At 44.1% G+C, this 22,545-nt stretch overlaps 1 protein-coding gene across 6 annotated transcripts in view; it reads left to right on the top strand.

Moving 5' to 3' along the window:
- The window catches only part of LOC138748253 (transmembrane protein 87A), a 54,744-nt gene that overhangs the window by 27,885 nt on the left and 4,314 nt on the right, over positions 1–22,545 (top strand). For 3 of the 6 annotated variants that reach the window (XR_011347904.1, XM_069908097.1, XM_069908096.1), the window contains exons 15-20: positions 1,097–1,155; positions 2,721–2,824; positions 5,387–5,454; positions 10,030–10,091; positions 15,530–15,582; positions 17,975–18,005. Coding sequence is in view for 3 of the 6 variants with exons in the window: in XM_069908097.1 (XP_069764198.1) it covers positions 1,097–1,155; positions 2,721–2,824; positions 5,387–5,454; positions 10,030–10,091; positions 15,530–15,582; positions 17,975–18,005 (377 nt within the window). In the remaining 3 variants the exon portion in view is untranslated. Of the gene's footprint in view, positions 1–1,096; positions 1,156–1,751; positions 2,678–2,720; positions 2,825–5,386; positions 5,455–10,029; positions 10,092–15,529; positions 15,583–17,974; positions 18,006–19,571; positions 19,727–22,545 lie in introns of those variants that run through there. The other 3 variants (XR_011347905.1, XR_011347906.1, XM_069908098.1) reach the window with 3 other exon arrangements.

Raw genomic sequence — 22,545 nt, 5'->3', positions numbered from 1 at the left:
CCTGAAGCTAAAATGCCACAGAGAGCAATCATTCATGTGTTTGCTCATCAGATCTGATGAATTGCAAAAGCTACTGTTCTTTTTTTCAGGCTGAAGATGATTATTTTGTAGTCCATCCCAGTAGGAAATAGGGGAGCAATTCCATTGACGCCATTGAGCTATGTCCACTGCACATCCATGCATTAACTTGGTCCATTTTTGTGTAGATTCACGGATCCATTACTTAGGTTAGCCACAGACGTGCCACCTAGTCCCGAGGTATGACAGATCTGAATCAAGGTCCAGATCTAACCAGAATGACTGAGTTTCTGATCCAGTTCTGGGTCCAAGCCTCAATTAGAGGAAAGGGTTAGGCGGCAGGATTAGCGCACCCCTATTACAACACCAGTCGCCCAGGTTCGAATCTGGCGCTGTCTGTAAGGAGTTTGTACATTCTCACCGTGTCTGCATGGGTTTCCTCCGGGTGCTCCAACCTTCCAAAACGTACAGGGTTGTCGGTTAATTCGGGTGTGATTGGGCAGCGTGAATTTAAATTTAACTTTGAAGCTCTTTCTCTTGCAAGATGAATGCCTGTGTCTGCCTGAAGAGCGAGAACACAGGTTTGGAGGGTTGGTTTTGGCTGACCTTCGTGCGTACTTGAATAAGAGATGTGTGACCAATGCAGCATTTTGAAAGGTGAAGGTCAGAATGGAGGAACAGAGCGCATACAATGTGGGAGCTTTTTTTTAAATTCATTAATCTCTCCAGAGAGATCCAGTCATTTTAAATTAAATTTTAATACAGCATGGTAGCAGTTTCTTTCAGGCCACGAGGAGCCCATGCCACCCAATTATACCCAGATTGACCTGCAGCCCCCCCGATACATGTTTGAATGGTGGGAGGAAAGCGGAGCACCCCAGAGGTAACCCATGCAGACACGGGGAGAACCTACAACCAGCACAGGATTTGAATCGGGGTTTCTGGCGCTGCAGCTGCATTGCCCTAATCGTGCCGCCTTGAACCTGACGTGGATCCTGTCTTTCAGTGTCATTTCCTTGCTCTGCCCTATTGCAAAATGAAGTGTTTCTTGAACAAAGTGTTTATGTTCCTTTCTCAGCTTCAGTGATTTTTGTCATCTGGGTTACAATGACCTTCAGACTTGCAACCTGTCAGTCGGTGAGTACAACTTTGCAAATGGCAACGGTTTAGTGCCCTGCTAAGTTTCCCTTCTAATCCGTCGCCCAAGCATTTGAAACTCTTGGCAGTAGCGACAAGCTCAAACAGCAACAGGAATCCAGGCTGAAACACCCAGCTTCGTAAAAGAATTTGATAAACCCTGATCAGTCGTGTAATACTGCTTTTCATTCAGGCTCTTCCCACCGCCCACGTCTCCTTTGAAAAGCTTTAAGCTTGAAAGAGTTTGCTGCAATGTCGGTTGATGTATTATGGGATTTAAAATGGGACAAGAACCATCGTTTCAGCTCACCCTGCCCATGTCATTATGCCAACCTAACCAACTACATTTTCTTTTATATGGTCTTTAGCCCTCTATCCCCTGCCTGTTCTTGCCCTCAGCACCCTCTCGAATCCCGGTTCTAATTTCTGGTTCCCATGAGCCAGTCTCCCACAGCCCGTGTGGGTCCCCTGGCCACAAGCCACCCGCACCTGAGTGGGTCCCTCAGCTGTTGAGCCCTTAAGGTTGCCCTCTGTCCAAATGCCTCTTAGATGTTTCTATTGTATTTGCTCTTACACCATCTGGTCATGTGTTCCAGAAACCTATTAGGGTCTGTGTCAGTAACAAGAGAAAGACGAGCAAAAGACAGTTCCTTCAGAGACACTGAATGTCCACGGATTCGCCTCCAGCAGCCACACGTACTCCTGTTCGATCCATCGGCAACCCAAGCTCCAGATCCAAACCTCCAACACAATCAAGAAGGCTTCAGCATCCAAGGCCTTTCAGGGGCCCTTTCTGCCTCAGCACCCTCTCGAATCCTGGTTTCAATACCTAGTTCTCCAGCAGCCGCGGCCCGGGCGGGACCCCTGACCACAAGTCAACCGCAGCCTGTGTGGATTCCTCAGCCACTGAGCCGCTCGCAGGCTTGTGAGGGTCATCTCCCCTGCTTCTCTTCAACTAGAAGTATTCTTCCTATTTCTGGTGCCCTGTGCCAGTCCACTCTTCCCTTGTGGCCTGCTGCTGAGCATTGGCGCAGTCATTTGGGGCCGGACCCCGCGGTTGCATGATTTTAAAGACGCTGTCTGCCAACAAGCCTATCCAGAGGCACCGGCAATAGGACCCGGCAGTTGTTTCCTTCAAATCAACTCTGTGTCTCCGCTCACCCAGTTCCGCACCAGCAACCAGCTCTGGCAACACCACTATTTTTAGAAAAATATATTGGGGCACTCCCAAAACATGAATCAATTAAGTTTCAAAAAAATGTTATACTTCTCACATAATGGATCAACATCTGCATAAAAACGGGATAATTTGAGTTTGGACATGTGTATTCTATGTATCACCTTAAATTGTAATAAACAAAGCCTTGCACAAAATGAGGAATCATTAATCAGGCGAAGAGTGGAGGACCAATCTTCATCTGAAAATGTTATGTCCAAGTCGAGTTCCCAATCATTCTTTAAGCCGACCATTGGAGCTGATTTAAATGCAGTAGGTCATTATAAATGCTTAATGTTTTAAGACTTGGAATATGTGATGTAATTGCGTCGTTATTTTTGTGCCCCAGGACTGGCGAGAACTTTGGATAGAAGATGCATTTTGGCGGTTTCTTTTCTCAATGTTGCTGTTTGTAATAATGTTCTTGTGGAGACCATCTACAAATAACCAGAGGTAGGTTTGTGTGTGTGGCTGAATGGAGGTATATTCAGCCCCTGAGGAGGATGGAGGAGGGAGTGGAACGTACACCAGAATTATTTGAATTTCTTTCCTCGTTTGTTTCCTTTGGTTCACCCAGTCCTTGCCCAATCACGAAGTACCGTATATGCCAGTATATAGGACAACTCCCGAAATTTTCACCTAAAATATAGATTTTGAGTGATATCCTTTGTATAAGATCCTTATACAAATCCTTTCTATATCCTTTGTATACCACCCACCCCCCCCCCCCCCCCCCCCCAAAAAATATCTGGCACTTGCCACTGACTAGTGGATGCTGTTAAAAGCAAATGACAATATTTTAATACCAAATTACCCTGTAAAGGTTTTCATTTTATTTGCCTATCATAAAATAAACCTCCATTGGCTCCTGTAACTGGCCGTTTAAAGCCTGTACTGAGCCGACGGCAGATGGAGCCCTCAGGGAAGTGCTGAGGCATCGTTGATAACTAACAGGACAAGCACAGGATTGTGTTGGAGCCGGCGGAAGATGGCAGCGGTGTTCGGATTTCGCTGTCAAGGTTTGGATTTTAGACTTGGCGTATAAGATGACCACTGATTTTTGAGGTGACTTTTTTTTTTAAGTTTTGGAATTGCCCTATATGCCAGTATATAGTAACTCTCTAGAAATCAGTCAAGTGGAAACACTGCTTCTGTACATACTCATTGGAAACTTCCAGCATTATTAGAATCGTGGTGTAAAAAAGGGACGCAGCAAAAATGTTATTTTTTTTTCAGCTGGTGTCTAATCTTGCACCCACTTCTGTTCTCCTGAGAAGATGTCATAATTTTAGAAAGGCACAGAAAAGATTTAGAAGTAGTTCCACTGGTGCGGAATTTGGCTCTCGAGTGGATCTGGAGATTGTTCTCCTTGGACAAATAAGATTTGGAGGCGATTTGATTAATGTTGGGGGGCGGGGGGGTGGAGCTGTTCCTTTTAACTGATGATTCAAGGAGCATGAGTCAAGTTCAAGATTTGGTCATCCAGTTGTACCAGTACAACCCGACAAAACTGCATTCTCCAGTCCACAGAATGGTGCAAAACAAGTACAGACATAACACCCCTCCAGACAAATGATAATATACACAGTACATATATTAAAATAAATATTATTAATAAATATTCTCAGGAGATTTAGCAGTTTATTTGAGTAAAGGCTACAGAAGATCACAAGAAGAATCCTTTCTGTGCAGAAGTTCATTACACTGTGTACTAGCTAACTTGGTTGCAAAGGTGGAAACACAATCGTATTGAATACGCCTTGATGAGAATAACTTCTAGACATGGGAGGAAAAGTTGGGAGTTGCTGTGGAGAGGGTTGCTGGAGTGAAAGCCAGCATAGTTAATGAGTTGTATAGCCTCCTTTTGTGCTTTATATATTTAATATCTTCATATTTAAGGCCATATTTCTAATTATATGGATAAGGGTTTTGATCTGTGATTCCAACTCGTGTTTTCAATGGATTTATCAGAAATACTGCACATCAGGATGGTAATAATGGTTACAGTCATACAGTGAAATCAGCAAATCCTTAATACAAAGAAGGTTAAGGACATGCAGCACAAAGCAGGCCCCTCCGGCCAGCAAGCCCGTCCCGCCCAATTACACCCTTTTACCTACAAACCCCGTACATTCAATTTGGAGGGTTGGAGGAAACTGGAGCACCTGGAGGAAATGCAGGCAGACATACGGAGGACGTACAAACTCCTTGCAGGCAGCGCTGGGTTCTAATCCTGGTCACTTAGCGTCGTGCTAACTGCTACGCTAACCATGGACTAGTAATTTAACATAGATGTTTAAAATTGTTGGGTTTTGACAGTAAGTAGGAAGAAACAATTTCTACTAGCAGGAGGGATGGTGACTGGAGAGGACAGATTTAACCTGGTCAGCAGAAGGTGGCGGTAAACACTGCACAGAATCAAATTTAGTCGGAACTTTCGAAAGACATTTGAGAACATGAAAAGGAATAATTTATAGATCCTTGAGAAATATCATTGCAGAGAAACAGTCTTTTAATGAGCTGGTGTAGGCCTGATAATGGTCCCATTCTGTGTTTTATGACTGCTTTATTACATGTTTTCAATGGGTGTGTTCTAGATGAGTGGTTCTCAACCTTTCTCAGTCTAAGGCCCACCTGGCTTCGGACGAGCATGCCATGGCCCACTAGTGGCAATGACTAAATATTTTCAGGTCCAAGGCAGCTCTGTTAGAAACACATCTTTATCTAATTTAAAGTATTTTATTTAATATTTTTAAATAACAAAAAACGGCAAGAAGAGAGAAAGCCCACAATTCTGAATCAGTTGGAATCTGTCTTGTGAGGAGGTCTGATACAAACTGTGTCTGAGTGCTGAGCACCAAGTCGCTTGTATTGAAAGACATCCCGATGCCCTCAGTGGCAAATTGCTCGCCACATCACCCGGGAGGACCGGGACATGACTTCAGACTCACTAGAACTTGCTTGTTACAATTCTGCTATGTAACATAGTGACTGGTCACTTTCTTTACTTTTCAGATATGCTTACTCTCCGTTGATAGATGACGTTGACGAGGAAGAAGAACAGTTGATCAATGAGGCTTTTGGTGAGTTTGGTTGATCTTTGTAGCCATACATAAATGAAGTTCACTTATTTAGTGAGCTCAGTATCCAGATCGCCTCATGGAAAATGCTGTCGTTGAGAAATGTAGACATTTTTGTACAGCATGGTAGCCGGTTTATGCTCAGATGTCGAAACATCAGTAATAAATGTGTTGCCCTGCTGGTTCCTCAAGGGATCAACTAACGGGGCAGACAAAGCAAGTACAGTAAAACCCCTGGTAACTGAAAGTCAAGCCACCGGCAGCCTCCGGCAACTGGCAAAAAAAAATCACGGAAAATAAATTTTAAAAATTTAAACAAATAAGGATAACAGACTAAAAAGTGCAAGTTTAAAATTTTAAATTTTCTCTGAAGTAACACATCTTTGGTGAAGATGGGAGCAAATATTCAGCCAGCAGATTGCCCTGCTCGTGCTTTGCTCATAATGGCTGTTTGAATAAATTGGTGTCACCCAGGAAGAAGAGCTGGTTGGCGTGACTCTCTTAAAGCGCCTCCTCATCCCTGCTTAGTAAGAGTCGCCCCGGTCAGAGGCTTTTTATCTGTAAACTTAGAGTATTGAGACCACAGTTAGAGTATTGTTTTCAGTTCTGGTCACCTCATTATAAGAAGGATGTGGAAGCTGTGGAGAAGGGGAAGAGGAGTTTTACCAGGATGTTGCTTGGATTGGAAAATAAGTCTTATGACGCAGGGTTAGCAGAGCTGGGACTTTTCTCTTTGGAGTAAAGAAGAATGAGAGGAGACTTGATGGAGGTCTACCAGATTATGAGAGGCATAGACAGGGTGGACGGGCAGCTCCTGGATCAGCAAACACAGGAGGACATGTACAAAGTTAATGGGAGGAATGTTTAGGGGAGACATCAGGAGGCAAAGAGTTGTGGGGGCCTGGAATGCCTTGCCAGGGATGGTGGTGGAGGCTGAAACATTGGGGGCATTTAAGACACATGGATGAAAGAGAAATAGAGGGTTATGGGGTAGGGAGAATTTTGTAATTTTTAAAAAAAGTAATATGGGTCGAGAGATGAAGAGCCTGTACTGTATTCTATGTTGGCGGGGGTGGGGGGGATTTCATTTATGTTCATGGAGGGGGAGGGACCTGCAGATGCAGGTTGAATTTTTTCCAAAGAATGTGACCAAAAATAAAGTAAAATGCTTTAAGATTTATATATTCATGCAAGTGAAGTTTGTTCAGTGAAAGTAGTATTTTTGTCCTTTAAACTATTTATTCTTAACGCAGGTCTATTAGTTAGGCCAGCAACCGAAAAGTAAACTTGTCGGACGTCCACATAGGTGTCAGATACCAGGGCGTTTTCTGTGCTCAAATTACATTTTAGTACAACTCTTGTCTTTATTGATGCCATACAGGTATTTAATTCCACCTTGTAAATCTCAATTACTTTAATTCACTGACCTATAGAAAATGTTTGGCACAGACTAGAAGGGCCAAGTTGGCCTGTTTCTATGCAGTAATTGTTATATGCTTATATATGGCTTTATGGTTATTTTGCTACTAGATTCATTAAACAACAAAACTTGTTACTGTGTTTTTTTTAAATGCAAATACATACATCGACATAGCACACATATTTACAAGCAATTTACAATATATGTGGTACATATAAAAATAAATAAATGTTGCTGTAAATATAGTAGAGTCTCGGAGGGATTGCTTGAGCAGTTCATCAGTTGTTCAGCAGTTGTACTGTTTCTCAGCCTGATGGTGCTGGCCTCTGTATCTCCTTCCCGACGGGAGTAGCTAGAAGATGCCGTGTGCGAGGTCCTTAATGATTTTTGCAAGGCCTCTTCGGACAGCAATCCTGGTAGGTCATGTTGATGGGGGGTGGGAGAGGGAGACCCCAGTGATCCTCTCTGCCACTCTTGCGCTCCTGTAGATTGACCTCCAATCATTTCTGTGCAGCAAGCTTTCTACACTGTGGTGCAGCCGGCCAGGACGCTCTCGATAAGCTTCTATAGAAGGTTGATATAATGGTTGCTGGTAGTCTTGCCCACTTCAGTGTTTCTTCTTTCATTTGTTTTAACACCAATCTTTTTAAATTTGTTTCTGCTTCAACCCCAACTGACCCAGAGGAGTGTGAATTTTCGGACTGAGCAAGCAAAGAAAAGCTGGAGCGACTCGGTGGTTCTTATAGAGAAATAAACAGTCAACGTTTTTGGTTGGGGCTTTTTTAGCGACTCTTCCATGAATCTCTTGACCAAGTCTCCCGCATGGGGGCTTTCACTGTGTGAACCTGAATCTCCAGTTATCCCTAATTACCATGGTCACATCCAACTCTTCTGCCCACGGTTCAGGCCTTGGATGCCAAAGGAGACGTTGCAGCTTTGTATCTCCCTGCAACTCGATGGCCTCTATCTTGTTTTCAGTGTCTGTGAAGACCTTTGTCCACATGCACTCTCAAGCATCGCCTCCATTGCGTCACCAACGGCGAGCCCTATGCAAAGCCCGCGCAGATGTGCAGCAGGCGACACAGTTACCATACTGTTAATTTATTGATTATCTTGCTTGGCGTGTGATCAGAATGTGGAGAATCTTTTGTTAGCAAGTTTATACTATTTGCCCAACAAAATCGCTTGAAATAACTATTGTAGGAAATGAGATTTCATTGCAAAGAATGAATAACTAGTAATCACTATAGGGTGTATTTATTTTTTTTTCTTTGGCTTGGCTTCGCGGACGAAGATTTATGGAGGGGGTAAAAAGTCCACGTCAGCTGCAGGCTCGTTTGTGGCTGACAAGTCCGATGCGGGACAGGCAGACACGATTGCAGCGGTTGCAAGGGAAAATTGGTTGGTTGGGGTTGGGTGTTGGGTTTTTCCTCCTTTGCCTTTTGTCAGTGAGGTGGGCTCTGCGGTCTTCTTCAAAGGAGGTTGCTGCCCGCCAAACTGTGAGGCGCCAAGATGCACGGTTTGAGGCGTTATCAGCCCACTGGCGGTGGTCAATGTGGCAGGCACCAAGAGATTTCTTTAGGCAGTCCTTGTACCTTTTCTTTGGTGCACCTCTGTCATGGTGGCCAGTGGAGAACTCGCCATATAACACGATCTTGGGAAGGCGATGGTCCTCCATTCTGGAGACGTGACCCATCCAGCGCAGCTGGATCTTCAGCAGCGTGGACTCGATGCTGTCGACCTCTGCCATCTCGAGTACTTCGACGTTAGGGGTGTAAGCGCTCCAATGGATGTTGAGGATGGAGCGGAGACAACGCTGGTGGAAGCGTTCTAGGAGCCGTAGGTGGTGCCGGTAGAGGACCCATGATTCGGAGCCGAACAGGAGTGTGGGTATGACAACGGCTCTGTATACGCTTATCTTTGTGAGGTTTTTCAGTTGGTTGTTTTTCCAGACTCTTTTGTGTAGTCTTCCAAAGGCGCTATTTGCCTTGGCGAGTCTGTTGTCTATCTCATTGTCGATCCTTGCATCTGATGAAATGGTGCAGCCGAGATAGGTAAACTGGTTGACCGTTTTGAGTTTTGTGTGCCCGATGGAGATGTGGGGGGGCTGGTAGTCATGGTGGGGAGCTGGCTGATGGAGGACCTCAGTTTTCTTCAGGCTGACTTCCAGGCCAAACATTTTGGCAGTTTCCGCAAAGCAGGACGTCAAGCGCTGAAGAGCTGGCTCTGAATGGGCAACTAAAGCGGCATCATCTGCAAAGAGTAGTTCACGGACAAGTTTCTCTTGTGTCTTGGTGTGAGCTTGCAGGCGCCTCAGATTGAAGAGACTGCCATCCGTGCGGTACCGGATGTAAACAGCGTCTTCATTGTTGGGGTCTTTCATGGCTTGGTTCAGCATCATGCTGAAGAAGATTGAAAAGAGGGTTGGTGCGAGAACACAGCCTTGCTTCACGCCATTGTTAATTTATACTTCAACCACAATAGATTACCTGGTCATTTTTCAATAAGTTGCATTGTACAAATTGACTGCTAGATTTTCGACATGACAGCGGTGATGAAATTATGAACATTGACATAATCATAGAAGCCCCTCTGTTTCGGGCACATTACTTCCATGGAACCATTTACTGCACTTAAAAACAAACAGTCTTGCCAGTGAGTTGCAAGCACAACGAACAGGCTTTCATTTAACCTGAAAAAATCATCCCCAGTTTGCAATGCCCTTAGCTTGCAGCAATCACTTTTGGTGCTTCAGGGTGTACCCAAAAAGTGCAGAAGATTTATTCAACCCCATTTCCTGCTAAACCTTCCGTGGATCTGTTAAACACAATCGTTACAACGAAATCTGGTCACTATTGTGTGATAGTGTGGAAATTTGTCGTGGATTTCCCTCAGCATGGAAGTGCTTGCATTATTAAAAAGTAACTTTGGGAATGTCATGAAGGGTTTTAATCCTCATAACATCAAACCACTTGTATGCTTGATAGTCACAGAGTTCCAGCAACAAACCCTTCCATTATTAACTGACAATGTCACAAGGTTATGTGCCTGGACGATTATTGCCGGTAGTTTAAGTACTGTACTTGTGCCATAGATGCTATTTTAATTTTTGAATAATTAATCTCAAATTCTGTTGCCATTGATTTTGTCTTCTATAGAGGGAATGAAGATAAGGACAGTCAAATCTGAGGCGAATGGTACAGTCAAAGTCAACAAAATGGTGAGTGGGTGGGACTACTTAGGGCGGGATGGTTAGCGCCAGGCCGTTACTGTGCCAGCGACCCGGGTTTGAATCTAGCACTGTCTGTAAGGAGTTTGTAAATTCTCCCAGTGCCTGCATCGGTTTCCTCCGGTTTCCTTCCTCCATTCAAGATGTACTGGGTGAGGGGAGGGTTGAAGGTCAATTGGGCAGCACTGGTTCGTGGGCCAGAAGGGCCTGCGTTACCCTGCTGTGTCTAAATTTAAAATTTGTTCAGTGTTATTACGAGTACCAGTTCAACTCTGATAATCTGTTCCATTGTTTGGAAGCCCTTATGGTTTGACATCTGTCTCACCAGATAACGTCCCTATTCTTCTAACTGGAATCTGGTTTTCCTGCTGAGGCCTGCTTCTTATGCTCTCTTTAAACTGACATGGGTCTCATTTCACTGCCTTGCAGTGAGCCTGGTTGTCTATCCTTGCCTCTCACAGGATATATCTATCCTGGACGCTGCGAGAACTGAGTTCCTCTAGCATTTCTGTGTTTTATCTCATTTCATGCACTCCCTTTAAACTTCACTGGAAAAGTTATTATAATGTTGTTGAATTTTTTTAAATTGTGAATTAAATAATTCTGGTGGTATTGGTCTGTGTCGACCAACAAAATTAGCTGGTCCCACTAACCTACTCTCAATCCATCATCCTCCAGACCACACCTATCCAATTTATTTTTAAAACTAAAAATTGAATCTGCATTCACTACATCAGATGGCCGCTCACTCCAGAGTCCCACTGCTCTGAGTGAAAAACTTTCCCCTTGTTCCTCTTCCCTTTCTGCCTGAAGCTGTGACCTCTTATTTATCTCCCCCAATCGGTGGAAACATCTACTCTGTCTATACGCCTCATAATCTTATAAACCTCTATCGTCTCCCCTCATTCTTCTTTGTTCCAAGGAATAAAGTCCTAAACTGGTTAATCTTTCCCAGTAACTCAACTCCTGAAGACCCTGCAACATCTTAGTAAATCTTCTCTGCACTCTTTCAATCTTATTGATATCTTTTCCACTGCTGGGCGACCAGAATTTCACACAATATTCCAAATGTGGCCTCACCAATGACTTGAATAACTTCAACATAACATCCCAGCTCCTATACTCAATACTTTGATTTATAAAGGCTAAGATGCCAAAAGCTTTCTTTACAATCCTGTCCACCTGCGACGCCACCTTCAGGGAACAATGTATATGTATTCCCAGATCTCTTTGCTCCTCTGCACTCTTCAGTGGCCGACCATTTACTGTGTACATCCTACCCTGATTCACTCTTCCAAAGTGCCACACTTCACACTTAACTGCATTAAATTCCATCAGCCATCGAATGGCCCAATTTCCCAGCTGGTCCAGATCCCTCTGCAAGCTTTGAAAATCTTCCTCACAGTCCACTACGCCTCCTATCTTTGTCTCATCAGCAAACTTGCTGATCCAATTCACCATGTTATCATCTAAGTCATTTATATAGATAACAAACAATAATGGTCCCAGCACAGATCCCTGAGGCACACCACTCGACACAGACCTCTAGTCTGAGAAGCCACCATCCACTACCACTCTCTATTTTCTTTCACCAAGACAATTTCGAATCCAGTTTGCAACCTCCCTATGTAGATCTAGTGTCCTAACCTGAACCAACCTCTCATGTGGAACCTTGTCAAAGACCTGACTAAAGTTCATATAAATAACATCCACAGCCTTTCCCTCATCCACCTTCTTGGTAACTTCCTCAAAAAACTCTACAAGATTTGTTAAATAACTATTATATTCTATTCTCAGAAATTCTTCAAACATTTTACATGCTACTGATATCAGATTCACTGGCCTATAATTGCCTGGTTTACTCTAGGAACCCTTCTTAAACAGCAGGACATGAGTTACTCTCCAATCTTCTGGCACCTCCCCCATGAATAAGGCCATTTTGAATATATCCACCAGGAGCCCTGCAATTTCAGCACTTGACTGCCTGAAGGTCCAGGGGATTTGTCTACCTCTATTCATTGGATTGACACCACCATTCTCCACCCCACCCCCCCCCCCCCCCCCCCAATCCAATACTCTTCAGCATCTGTTCTACGCTGATGCAGGCAGCCAGGATACTCTCAATAGAGCTCCTGTAGAAAGTCGACATGGTGGCCGGTAGACTTGACCACTTCAGTCTTCTCAAGAAGTACAGTCGCTGTTGTACCTTCCTGACATGAGGAGATGTTGTCCAGGATAGGTCACTAGTTAAGTGGACTCCACAGAACTTGGTGCTCTCTACTCTCTCTGCTACTGAGCTATTAATGAGCACTGGAAGGTGGTCGTCCCTGGTCTTCCTGAAGTCCACAACAATCTCAGTTTGCAACAAAATGAAACGAGTGGACTGGGCAGAGAATAGTGGTGACACCGATCGAAATAGCCCAACGACCAGGCTTAATATAACCTGCAAAAAAATCTTCCCAGCTTTACAGTGCACTTTAGAATGCAATATTTATGCTGGGTGCTTCAGGGTGTTTCCATAAAGTGCAGAAGATTTATTTGGCCCCTTCTTGATTTTATGACTGCTAAAGTGTTCATGGTTCTGTTAAACTCAATCGTTACAATGCAATCTTGTCACTATTGTGTGATTGTGGAGGAACTTGTTGTGGACTTGCCTCATCTGGTCACTGTTGTGTGATCGTGGAGGAACTTGTTGTGGACTTTCCTCATCTGGTCACTATTGTGTGATCGTGGAGGAACTTGTTGTGGACTTTCCTCATCTGGTCACTATTGTGTGATCGTGGAGGAACTTGTTGTGGACTTTCCTCATCTGGTCACTATTGTGTGATCGTGGAGGAACTTGTTGTGGACTTTCCTCATCTAGTCACTATTGTGTGATCGTGGAGGAACTTGTTGTGGACTTGCCTCATCTGGTCACTATTGTGTGATCGTGGAGGAATTTGTTGTGGACTTGCCTCATCTGGTCACTGTTGTGTGATCGTGGAGGAACTTGTTGTGGACTTTCCTCATCTGGTCACTATTGTGTGATCGTGGAGGAACTTGTTGTGGACTTTCCTCATCTGGTCACTATTGTGTGATCGTGGAGGAACTTGTTGTGGACTTTCCTCATCTGGTCACTATTGTGTGATCGTGGAGGAACTTGTTGTGGACTTTCCTCATCTGGTCACTGTTGTGTGATCGTGGAGGAACTTGTTGTGGACTTTCCTCATCTGGTCACTGTTGTGTGATCGTGGAGGAACTTGTTGTGGACTTTCCTCATCTGGTCACTATTGTGTGATCGTGGAGGAACTTGTTGTGGACTTTCCTCATCTGGTCACTATTGTGTGATCGTGGAGGAACTTGTTGTGGACTTTCCTCATCTGGTCACTGTTGTGTGATCGTGGAGGAACTTGTTGTGGACTTTCCTCATCTGGTCACTGTTGTGTGATCGTGGAGGAACTTGTTGTGGACTTTCCTCATCTGGTCACTGTTGTGTGATCGTGGAGGAACTTGTTGTGGACTTTCCTCATCTGGTCACTGTTGTGTGATCGTGGAGGAACTTGTTGTGGACTTTCCTCATCTGGTCACTGTTGTGTGATCGTGGAGGAACTTGTTGTGGACTTTCCTCATCTGGTCACTATTGTGTGATCGTGGAGGAACTTGTTGTGGACTTTCCTCATCTGGTCACTATTGTGTGATCGTGGAGGAACTTGTTGTGGACTTTCCTCATCTGGTCACTGTTGTGTGATCGTGGAGGAACTTGTTGTGGACTTTCCTCATCTGGTCACTGTTGTGTGATCGTGGAGGAACTTGTGGACTTTCCTCATCTGGTCACTGTTGTGTGATCGTGGAGGAACTTGTTGTGGACTTTCCTCATCTGGTCACTATTGTGTGATCGTGGAGGAACTTGTTGTGGACTTTCCTCATCTGGTCACTGTTGTGTGATCGTGGAGGAACTTGTTGTGGACTTTCCTCATCTGGTCACTGTTGTGTGATCGTGGAGGAACTTGTTGTGGACTTTCCTCATCTGGTCACTGTTGTGTGATCGTGGAGGAACTTGTTGTGGACTTTCCTCATCTGGTCACTGTTGTGTGATCGTGGAGGAACTTGTTGTGGACTTTCCTCATCTGGTCACTATTGTGTGATCGTGGAGGAACTTGTTGTGGACTTTCCTCATCTGGTCACTATTGTGTGATCGTGGAGGAACTTGTTGTGGACTTTCCTCATCTGGTCACTGTTGTGTGATCGTGGAGGAACTTGTTGTGGACTTTCCTCATCTGGTCACTGTTGTGTGATCGTGGAGGAACTTGTTGTGGACTTTCCTCATCTGGTCACTGTTGTGTGATTGTGGAGGAACTTGTTGTGGACTTGCCTCATCTGGTCACTGTTGTGTGATCGTGGAGGAACTTGTTGTGGACTTTCCTCATCTGGTCACTATTGTGTGATCGTGGAGGAACTTGTTGTGGACTTTCCTCATCTGGTCACTATTGTGTGATCGTGGAGGAACTTGTTGTGGACTTTCCTCATCTGGTCACTGTTGTGTGATCGTGGAGGAATTTGTTGTGGACTTTCCTCATCTGGTCACTGTTGTGTGATCGTGGAGGAACTTGTTGTGGACTTGCCTCATCTGGTCACTATTGTGTGATCGTGGAGGAATTTGTTGTGGACTTTCCTCATCTGGTCACTGTTGTGTGATTGTGGAGGAACTTGTTGTGGACTTGCCTCATCTGGTCACTGTTGTGTGATTGTGGAGGAACTTGTTGTGGACTTGCCTCATCTGGTCACTGTTGTGTGATCGTGGAGGAACTTGTTGTGGACTTGCCTCATCTGGTCACTGTTGTGTGATCGTGGAGGAACTTGTTGTGGACTTGCCTCATCTGGTCACTATTGTGTGATCGTGGAGGAATTTGTTGTGGACTTTCCTCATCTGGTCACTGTTGTGTGATTGTGGAGGAACTTGTTGTGGACTTGCCTCATCTGGTCACTGTTGTGTGATTGTGGAGGAACTTGTTGTGGACTTGCCTCATCTGGTCACTGTTGTGTGATCGTGGAGGAACTTGTTGTGGACTTGCCTCATCTGGTCACTGTTGTGTGATCGTGGAGGAACTTGTTGTGGACTTTCCTCATCTGGTCACTGTTGTGTGATCGTGGAGGAACTTGTGGACTTGCCTCATCACTGAAGTGCTTGCATTATTAAAAAGTTACTTTTTGAATATCGTGAATGGTTTTTGTCTGTACGCTGATCACTCTACACTGTATGGTTGGTGGTTGTAGTGACTCCCACAAAGCGTTCCAGCATTAAACCCTTCCCTAATGTGCATAAAATTTATATTTGATATATTATCTCAATATTAGAAGCCTCTTTTTTAAATACTTTATTGGAAGGTGCAATTGTTAATCGCGGAGAAACTGAGCCCCAGGCTGTAATCTGATTGCTTGCTGTTCCACAGGATGAAGACCTCAAATGGGTTGAAGACAACATCCCATCCTCACTAACAGATATGTAAGTTTATCTCAGTTTTTCTCATTTTGCAGCATTATAGTATTTTGTCTCTTGCCATTTTTGGTCCTGAAATAATCTTGTTAAAATTGTGAAGCATCATGACATTCTTGAATGGAACTCGTACTTCCAAGGTCATAAATTCAAGCTCCAATCCAGGTTCTCAGAGCAGTGTTTCTCGGGGGAGCACTGCACCATTAAAGGTCTTGGAGGCACGGTTAGCTCAACGTTATTACAGTGCCAGCTGCCCGAGTTCAAATCTGGCGCTGTAAGGAGTTTTCCCCGTGTCTGCACGCAATTCCTCCGGGTGCTCCGGTTTCCTCCCACCCTCCAAAAAAAAGTACGGGGGTTGTTGGTTAATTCGTGTATTTAGACAGTATAGGCTTGTGTGCCATATGGGCCTGTGACTGTTGTTTGTCAAAATTGTAAAAATTAAAATTAAGACTGGAGGAAATGAAATATTTGAAGGAACCAAAAGCCCGGACGTTTGACCGTCGAGCAAGGCAGCTCCAACACAATCTGGTAACTCTTGTGTGATCATGTGGAAGCTTATTGTGCACTTGGCCTCATCACTGAAATGGTTGTGTCATTAAAAAGTAAACTTTGGATGGTCGGGATGGGTTCAGCTCAAACACTCTTGACCTTTTTTTTAGGTACTGGGCCCCCTTCCCTGTGAAGCAGTCATGTTTTGGTTTCCTCTGAATCTCTCTCAGACTGACTACATTAAAAAAAAGCAATAAAAATATTTGTTACAAGGGCTGAAAAGAACACAAGGCTTTGAATGTGCTGTGGCCCTCCTGGGGGTGGGGTGGGGGAGGGGGTGTTGGTGATCAGTGGACTCCCCTGGTGAGAATGGCTGCTTTAGCTTTTGTACATTTTAAGCCAGACAACACAAGTGATAGAACTGGCTACTCACAGATACAACAGATATTGAGCCAAAGGATCTTTTTACTAATGTTGATCGGTTATTGTCTAAAAAAAGCTATCAAATACACTAGAAATTCCAAAAATAAATGACTATACAAAATGTTAATGTTAGTACAGTGCCAAATGGTTTTATAGGTTTATGGATTTTGGAGAACGTTACAGCACAGTACAAGCCCTTCGGCCTACGATGTTATGCCAACCTCTACATTTAAAAAAAACTAAACCCTCTATATTTTCACCTGGGTGCCTATGAGTCCCTTAAATGCCCTGTTGTTTCAGCCTCCACTACTAACCCCTGTTGATTCATTCCAGGCACCCACAACTTTTTAAAAAATCTTGCCCCTTATGTCTCCTCTAAACTTTCCTCCTTTCACTTTGTACATCTGTCCTCTGCTACTCCTGCCCTGTGGGGGGGGAAAGAGGTGTTGGCTGTCAACTTTATCACTGTCTCTCAATCTTGTAGATCTTCATTAAATTACCTCTTATCCTTCTTCACTCCGAAGACAAAAAGCCCCAGCTCTGCTAACCTTGCCTCATAAGACATTTTCCAATCCGGCAGCATCTTGGTAAATCTCCTCTCCATAGCTTCCACATCCTTCTTGAAATGAGCTCCAAGTGTGGTCTCACCAGAGATTTGTAGAACTGCAACATTACCTAAGGACTCCTGAACTCAACCCCTTGACTAATGAAGCCCAGCATACCATCTTAACTCTCCTAGCGACCAGCAAGGAAGCCTTGCGAGATGTATAGTTTTGGACCCAAGGTCCTCCTGTTTATCCACACTGTTAAGTATCCTCCCATTAACCATGTACTCTGCCTTCATTTGACCTTTCAAAATGCATCACCTCACACTTCTCCAAATTAAACTCCATCTGCCTCTTTTCTACCCAACTCTGCATCCTGTTGTAACCTCCAGCACTAGCCACAACTCCTCCAACCTTTGTATCATCCACAAACCTACTGACCCATCTCTCTACATCCTCATCCAGATCATTTATATGGTGTACGAAGCTGTGTTGAACCTGGGCTTTTTAAAATTTTTATTGGCCAGTTATATAACATTCATTGATCTCTGAGCCAAGCAGTTAAATACTAGAGGTAACTCCACACTCAGTGGAGTGGAGGGCAATAACTCTGGTTTCTTGGTCCAGGGTGCTGGGTGGTGATCAGCTAGAAATTGTAGGCGAGTTAATGGCAATGAGCCCACAGTCAATGACCCTTCCAATGCTCTCTGCCTCGTTTCAACGGAAGGGTGATTCTCTAGCATTTAAAGACTTCACAGGTGAGATTGGTGCGGATGTGTATGGAAACAAAAGGTTGCAAAGCTAGTACAACATATAATTTAATTTCTAATTGGGGCAAAGGAAACGTTAACCAAATACGTCTGATTTTCTTGTTTTACATGCAGTGTTATTGTGCAATGATATCAATTTTGACTTAAAAAAAAATTCTATTTATTATTTTCCAGTACGCTGCCAACCTTGTTGGATTCAGATGAGGTAATACGAATAGACTTTCTGACTCGCTTTGTCTGAACTGTCCCCGATAGTGATTTTGTCCAGTGCGTTTGTGTCCTATTGAACTCTCGTTGCTGTCTGATTGGGAAAGGCACTTTGTGTCCAGGTTCAGGTCTTGCAGGCAGGTGTGACCAAAGCCAACTCCTCACAGTGAGCTAAATTGGTGACCTTAAACCCATGATGACAGGATAGGACAAATTAAATAGTGGAAGGATACTTGGATTTGTTTCCCAAAACTTCAGTCACAATTACATACAATAAGTGCATTTGGTGAACAACTTTGTCTTGGTTTATAGTCTATTCAATACATTCTCCATCAGTGCTTCCTCTTCAAACGATGCTTCCGTAAAGAGGTTATTACTCAGACCCCTGATGACCAGTGGTGACAGAACCTTGACTCCAGCACACATTTAATCTTGGGGCGAGGGAGCACACATTTCAAATTGTGGTGGGGCTGGAAACCAGTCAGGATTTCTCATTCAGACTGGCAGAATGTATGCAACCCCCTCCCACAACAGTCATTTGTAACCTTTCTATCCACCCATGTAAGGTGGTTTCTTAAAAAGCAGCCTCTATCCTCAAGGACCCCCACTACCTAGGCCTCTTCGCTCTGCTACCATCAGGAGAAAGGTACAGAAGCCTAAAGATGAGCACTCAGCAGGCCAAGGACAGATCCTGAATAATCAATGAACCAAAGATCCTGCCTTACTTTTAGTGCACTACTATTTTATTTTATTTTATTTTTTATTTACAGTAATGTTGTAAGATGGTTATAATATGAATATTTGCTCTATGACGCTGCCACAAAACACCGAATTTCATGACTTGTTCAGGACGAATTCTGATTCTGGTTTCCTCCCTCTTGTGTCCCATCCATATCCAATTAGCACCTTTTGTCTTTTAGTCTGTACTTCTCCCCGAGCCTTTTAATTCCAGCACCTGCCTGATTTTTACTTGAACCTCAGGCCCAAAAGGTCAGTTATATATCTTTATGGATGCTGCGTGACCTGCTGGGTTCCCCCACCATTTGTTTTTACTACAGTCCATCTGTAGATTTTCGTGTTTCACTGTGTATATATGAACCTCGGGTGATCGTAGGGTTGAGGTCTGATTCTGCTGCTTCTCTCACGATTTCTTGAAAGGCGGGGCAGGCCCAAAGCTCCATTTCTACACGTGTTCCCAATTGAATAGCCCACTGAAGTATGAGGGATGACTGTACAGCAGGAACACACAAATGCTGCCACCATTAATCCAATGGGTGCAATGGTAGATGGAGTTTGACAAAAAAAGTTAAAACTCTAGATGTAGGATTTGTCCTCTAACTATACGCATCTTTGTAAAACGTGTTCCCTCTGCCAGTTGCAGAATGATCTAGCTGGGCAACATTTTAGATCAAGAATTTATTGTCATGAACATGTCACAAAATTTGTGCTTTTGCAGCAGCGTCTCAGGGCAAACATTTCTATGAACCACCTGACAAAAATAAATTAAAAATAGTGCAAGAAAAAGTCAAAATAAAGTAGTGTCTCTGGTTCATTGTTCATTCAGGAATCTGATGGCAGAGGAGAAGAAGCTGTTTTATGAAGAAATATTTAGTAGAACTGGGACTTTTTGGAGCGTAGAAGGACGAGAGGAGACTTGATAGAGGTGGACAGCCAGCACCTGCTTCCCAGAGAGAGGAAAGTTTAGGGGAGACATCAGGGGTAAGTTTATTTTTAAACGCAGAGTTGTGGGTGTCAGGATTGCCCTGCCAGGGATGGTGGTGGAGGTTGAAACATTAAGGGCATTTGAGAGACTCTGAGTCTCTGAGGCACATGGATGAAAGGAAAATAGAGGGTTACGGGCTAGGGTGGGTTTAATACTTTTTTTTAAAAAGGTATTATATGGGTTGGCACAACTTCAAGGGTCGAAAGGCCTGTACTGTGCTGTCGTGTTTCTATGTCCTTGTGCCGCTGAGTGCTCATCTTCAGGCTCCTGTGCTCTTTTTCCCCAGTGGTAGCAGAGTGAAGAGAGCACGATCTGGGTGGTAGGGATCCTTGAGGATAGAGGTTGGTTTCATTGGACACCTTTTCCTTATGCATTTAAGTTTAAATCATTCGCAGTTTGATTAGTGGGTCATCACATTAGCTAATGCCTCTGTGAACCAAAATGGGACCAAATTTTAAATCTAATAGCGTGAAAAATCACTAGTCAGGGGTATATAGGAAATTGAGAAAATAATAAATTGTTTCAAAGCATTCATTTTATTGTTTACTTTCAAAAGAACCAGGCTAATTTCTAGAATCTCCTCAAAAGTGTGTCCTGAGAAGAACGAAAACAGAAACGTTGTGGTGATTGTTTCCTCCTATGGACTGGTCCTGGTTCTACATGTTTTTAGAACCAATGGAAAAACATTGGAGAAACACAATTGCAGTTTACGGTTCTGCTGTCTCTTCTGCCAGACGAATGTGGTGTAAATGTAGATCTACTCCAGAGCAGACCTGCAAGGGAAGATCTGGAAACTCTCAGCAGGTCAGAAAGCATCTGCCAAAGGTAAAAGGGTGAACATGTGGCAGATACTCCTTTGGAACTGGGAAAGGGAAATGATAAAAGGTCGTTTTAAATTTCAGACAATAGGAATGGATTTATCTGTGATGGGATGAGGACAGGTTGCCACAGAGAACGACTTGCCTGGTCAAATGGGCTAATGGGAGGGGTTAGAGGGGATTATTCTTCCCCACCTCCGTTCCAAGTTATGAGTCCAACTGTGCAATGTGTTCAGCAGATTACGCAGTACTAATGCAAAGAGAAAAACTGAGCCAGTTCAACAGATGAATGACTGAGAGCAGAAATAGCCATTTCTGACAAACAATGAAAGCAAGTTACCTAAAGTTGTAGAATTCACTATTGAATCTGGAAGGCTGCAGTGTGCCCACTTGGAAGATGAGGTGTTATTCCACATGGATCACAGTGGCAGTGGGGTGGTAAATAGGGCAGCGAGGTTAGCTGTTACAACGCCTGCAACCTGCGTTGTCTGTAAGGAGTTTGTACGTTTTCCCCGTATCTGCACGGGCTTTCTCCGGGGGCTCGTGTTCCCACCCACCCTTCAAAACATGAGAGTTGGAGGTCAATTGAGTGGCATGGGCTCGTGAACCAGAAGGTCCTAATATCATGTTGCAGGTTGAAATACAAATTTTATTTTATTTTTAAATTAAAGCGACAAGCAACAGGAAGCTCGGGTCGCTCTTGCGCCACAAATGCATGAGTTCTGTAGAGCGATTGCCCAACCCATGTTCCCTCTGCAGTAGAGGAGACCACTGGAGCAGATTGGAAGTTGAAGTGAATCAGCCTGATGGTGGGAAGGGTAGAGGAGAAAGGAAGCCTGCAGTGGCATGGGAAAATACAGAAGGCCAGGGAGTTGTAATGGGGAACAATCCAATCTTGCTTAATGCATTCAGAGCTCAATGTAAATACTTCTACACTGGGGAAAGCAAACACCGATTGGACTGCTTTCAGTCCATAGGAGTGACCATGAGCTAGTTACCTACATTTTAACTCCTCATTCTGCTCCCACTCCAGTTCCCTCACCTACAATAAGCCCAAAGGCAAGCACCTAATCTTCTGTCTGGACACATTGCAGCCTTCCAGGCACTAGATTCTCCACATTTAGGTTCCTCGCTTTCTGTCTGACAGTAGAAATGGCTGGCTCTGATACAATCATCCATACTGGGTTCAAGTTTTTTTTTCTTTCCGTCAGAATAATCTTCCCTGCTGGGCATGTCCCATAGCCCTGATATTGGCAACACATAACACAAAGAAGCTTAATTCTCCTCTATCTGTCCTCTTACCCAGTTGATTGTATGAATCATCTCACACAGCTTCACAAGATATAGGAGCAGAATTTGCTCATGAGCTGATCCATCCACCCACTCAGCCCCACTCCCCGGCTTTCTCCACGTAACCCTTGATACCCTGACTAATCAAATACCTGTCAATCTCTGCCTTAAATACTGTACACCCAGTGATCTCACTTCCACAGCAACAAGCTCCACAGACTCATGGCCCTCTCGTCCTCAATTCCCCCCCCCCACCATGGGAAACATCCTTGCCACATCTACACTGTCCAGATCTTTCAGCATTTGAAATGCCTCTATGATGTTCCCCCTCCTCCTTCTGTACTCCAATGAGTACAGACCTAGAGCCAACAATCATTCCTCATGTACTAACCCTTTAATTCCTGTTATCATTTGAGTAACTTTTCTCTGAACCCTCTCCAATGCCAGCACGTTTTTTCTCAATTAAGGTACCCAAACTGAACAGTGTACTCCAAGTGAGGTCTCACCGGTGCTATTTGGTGACTCCACATTGCATCCCTGCTCGTGTGTCAACATTGCATTCGCCTACTTCACCAACTCAATGTGGAGGTTAACCCTTAGGGCATCCTGCATGAGGACTCCCTTTGCACCTCAGAATTTTGAATTTTCTCCCCATCTAAGTTACAAATTTATCCATCAATTTCTTCTCCCAAAGTGCATGACTGTAC

This window comes from Narcine bancroftii, chromosome 13, assembly GCF_036971445.1.
Source record: "Narcine bancroftii isolate sNarBan1 chromosome 13, sNarBan1.hap1, whole genome shotgun sequence".
Taxonomy (NCBI): domain Eukaryota; kingdom Metazoa; phylum Chordata; class Chondrichthyes; order Torpediniformes; family Narcinidae; genus Narcine; species Narcine bancroftii.
This window is presented reverse-complemented; position numbering and strand designations above follow the sequence as displayed.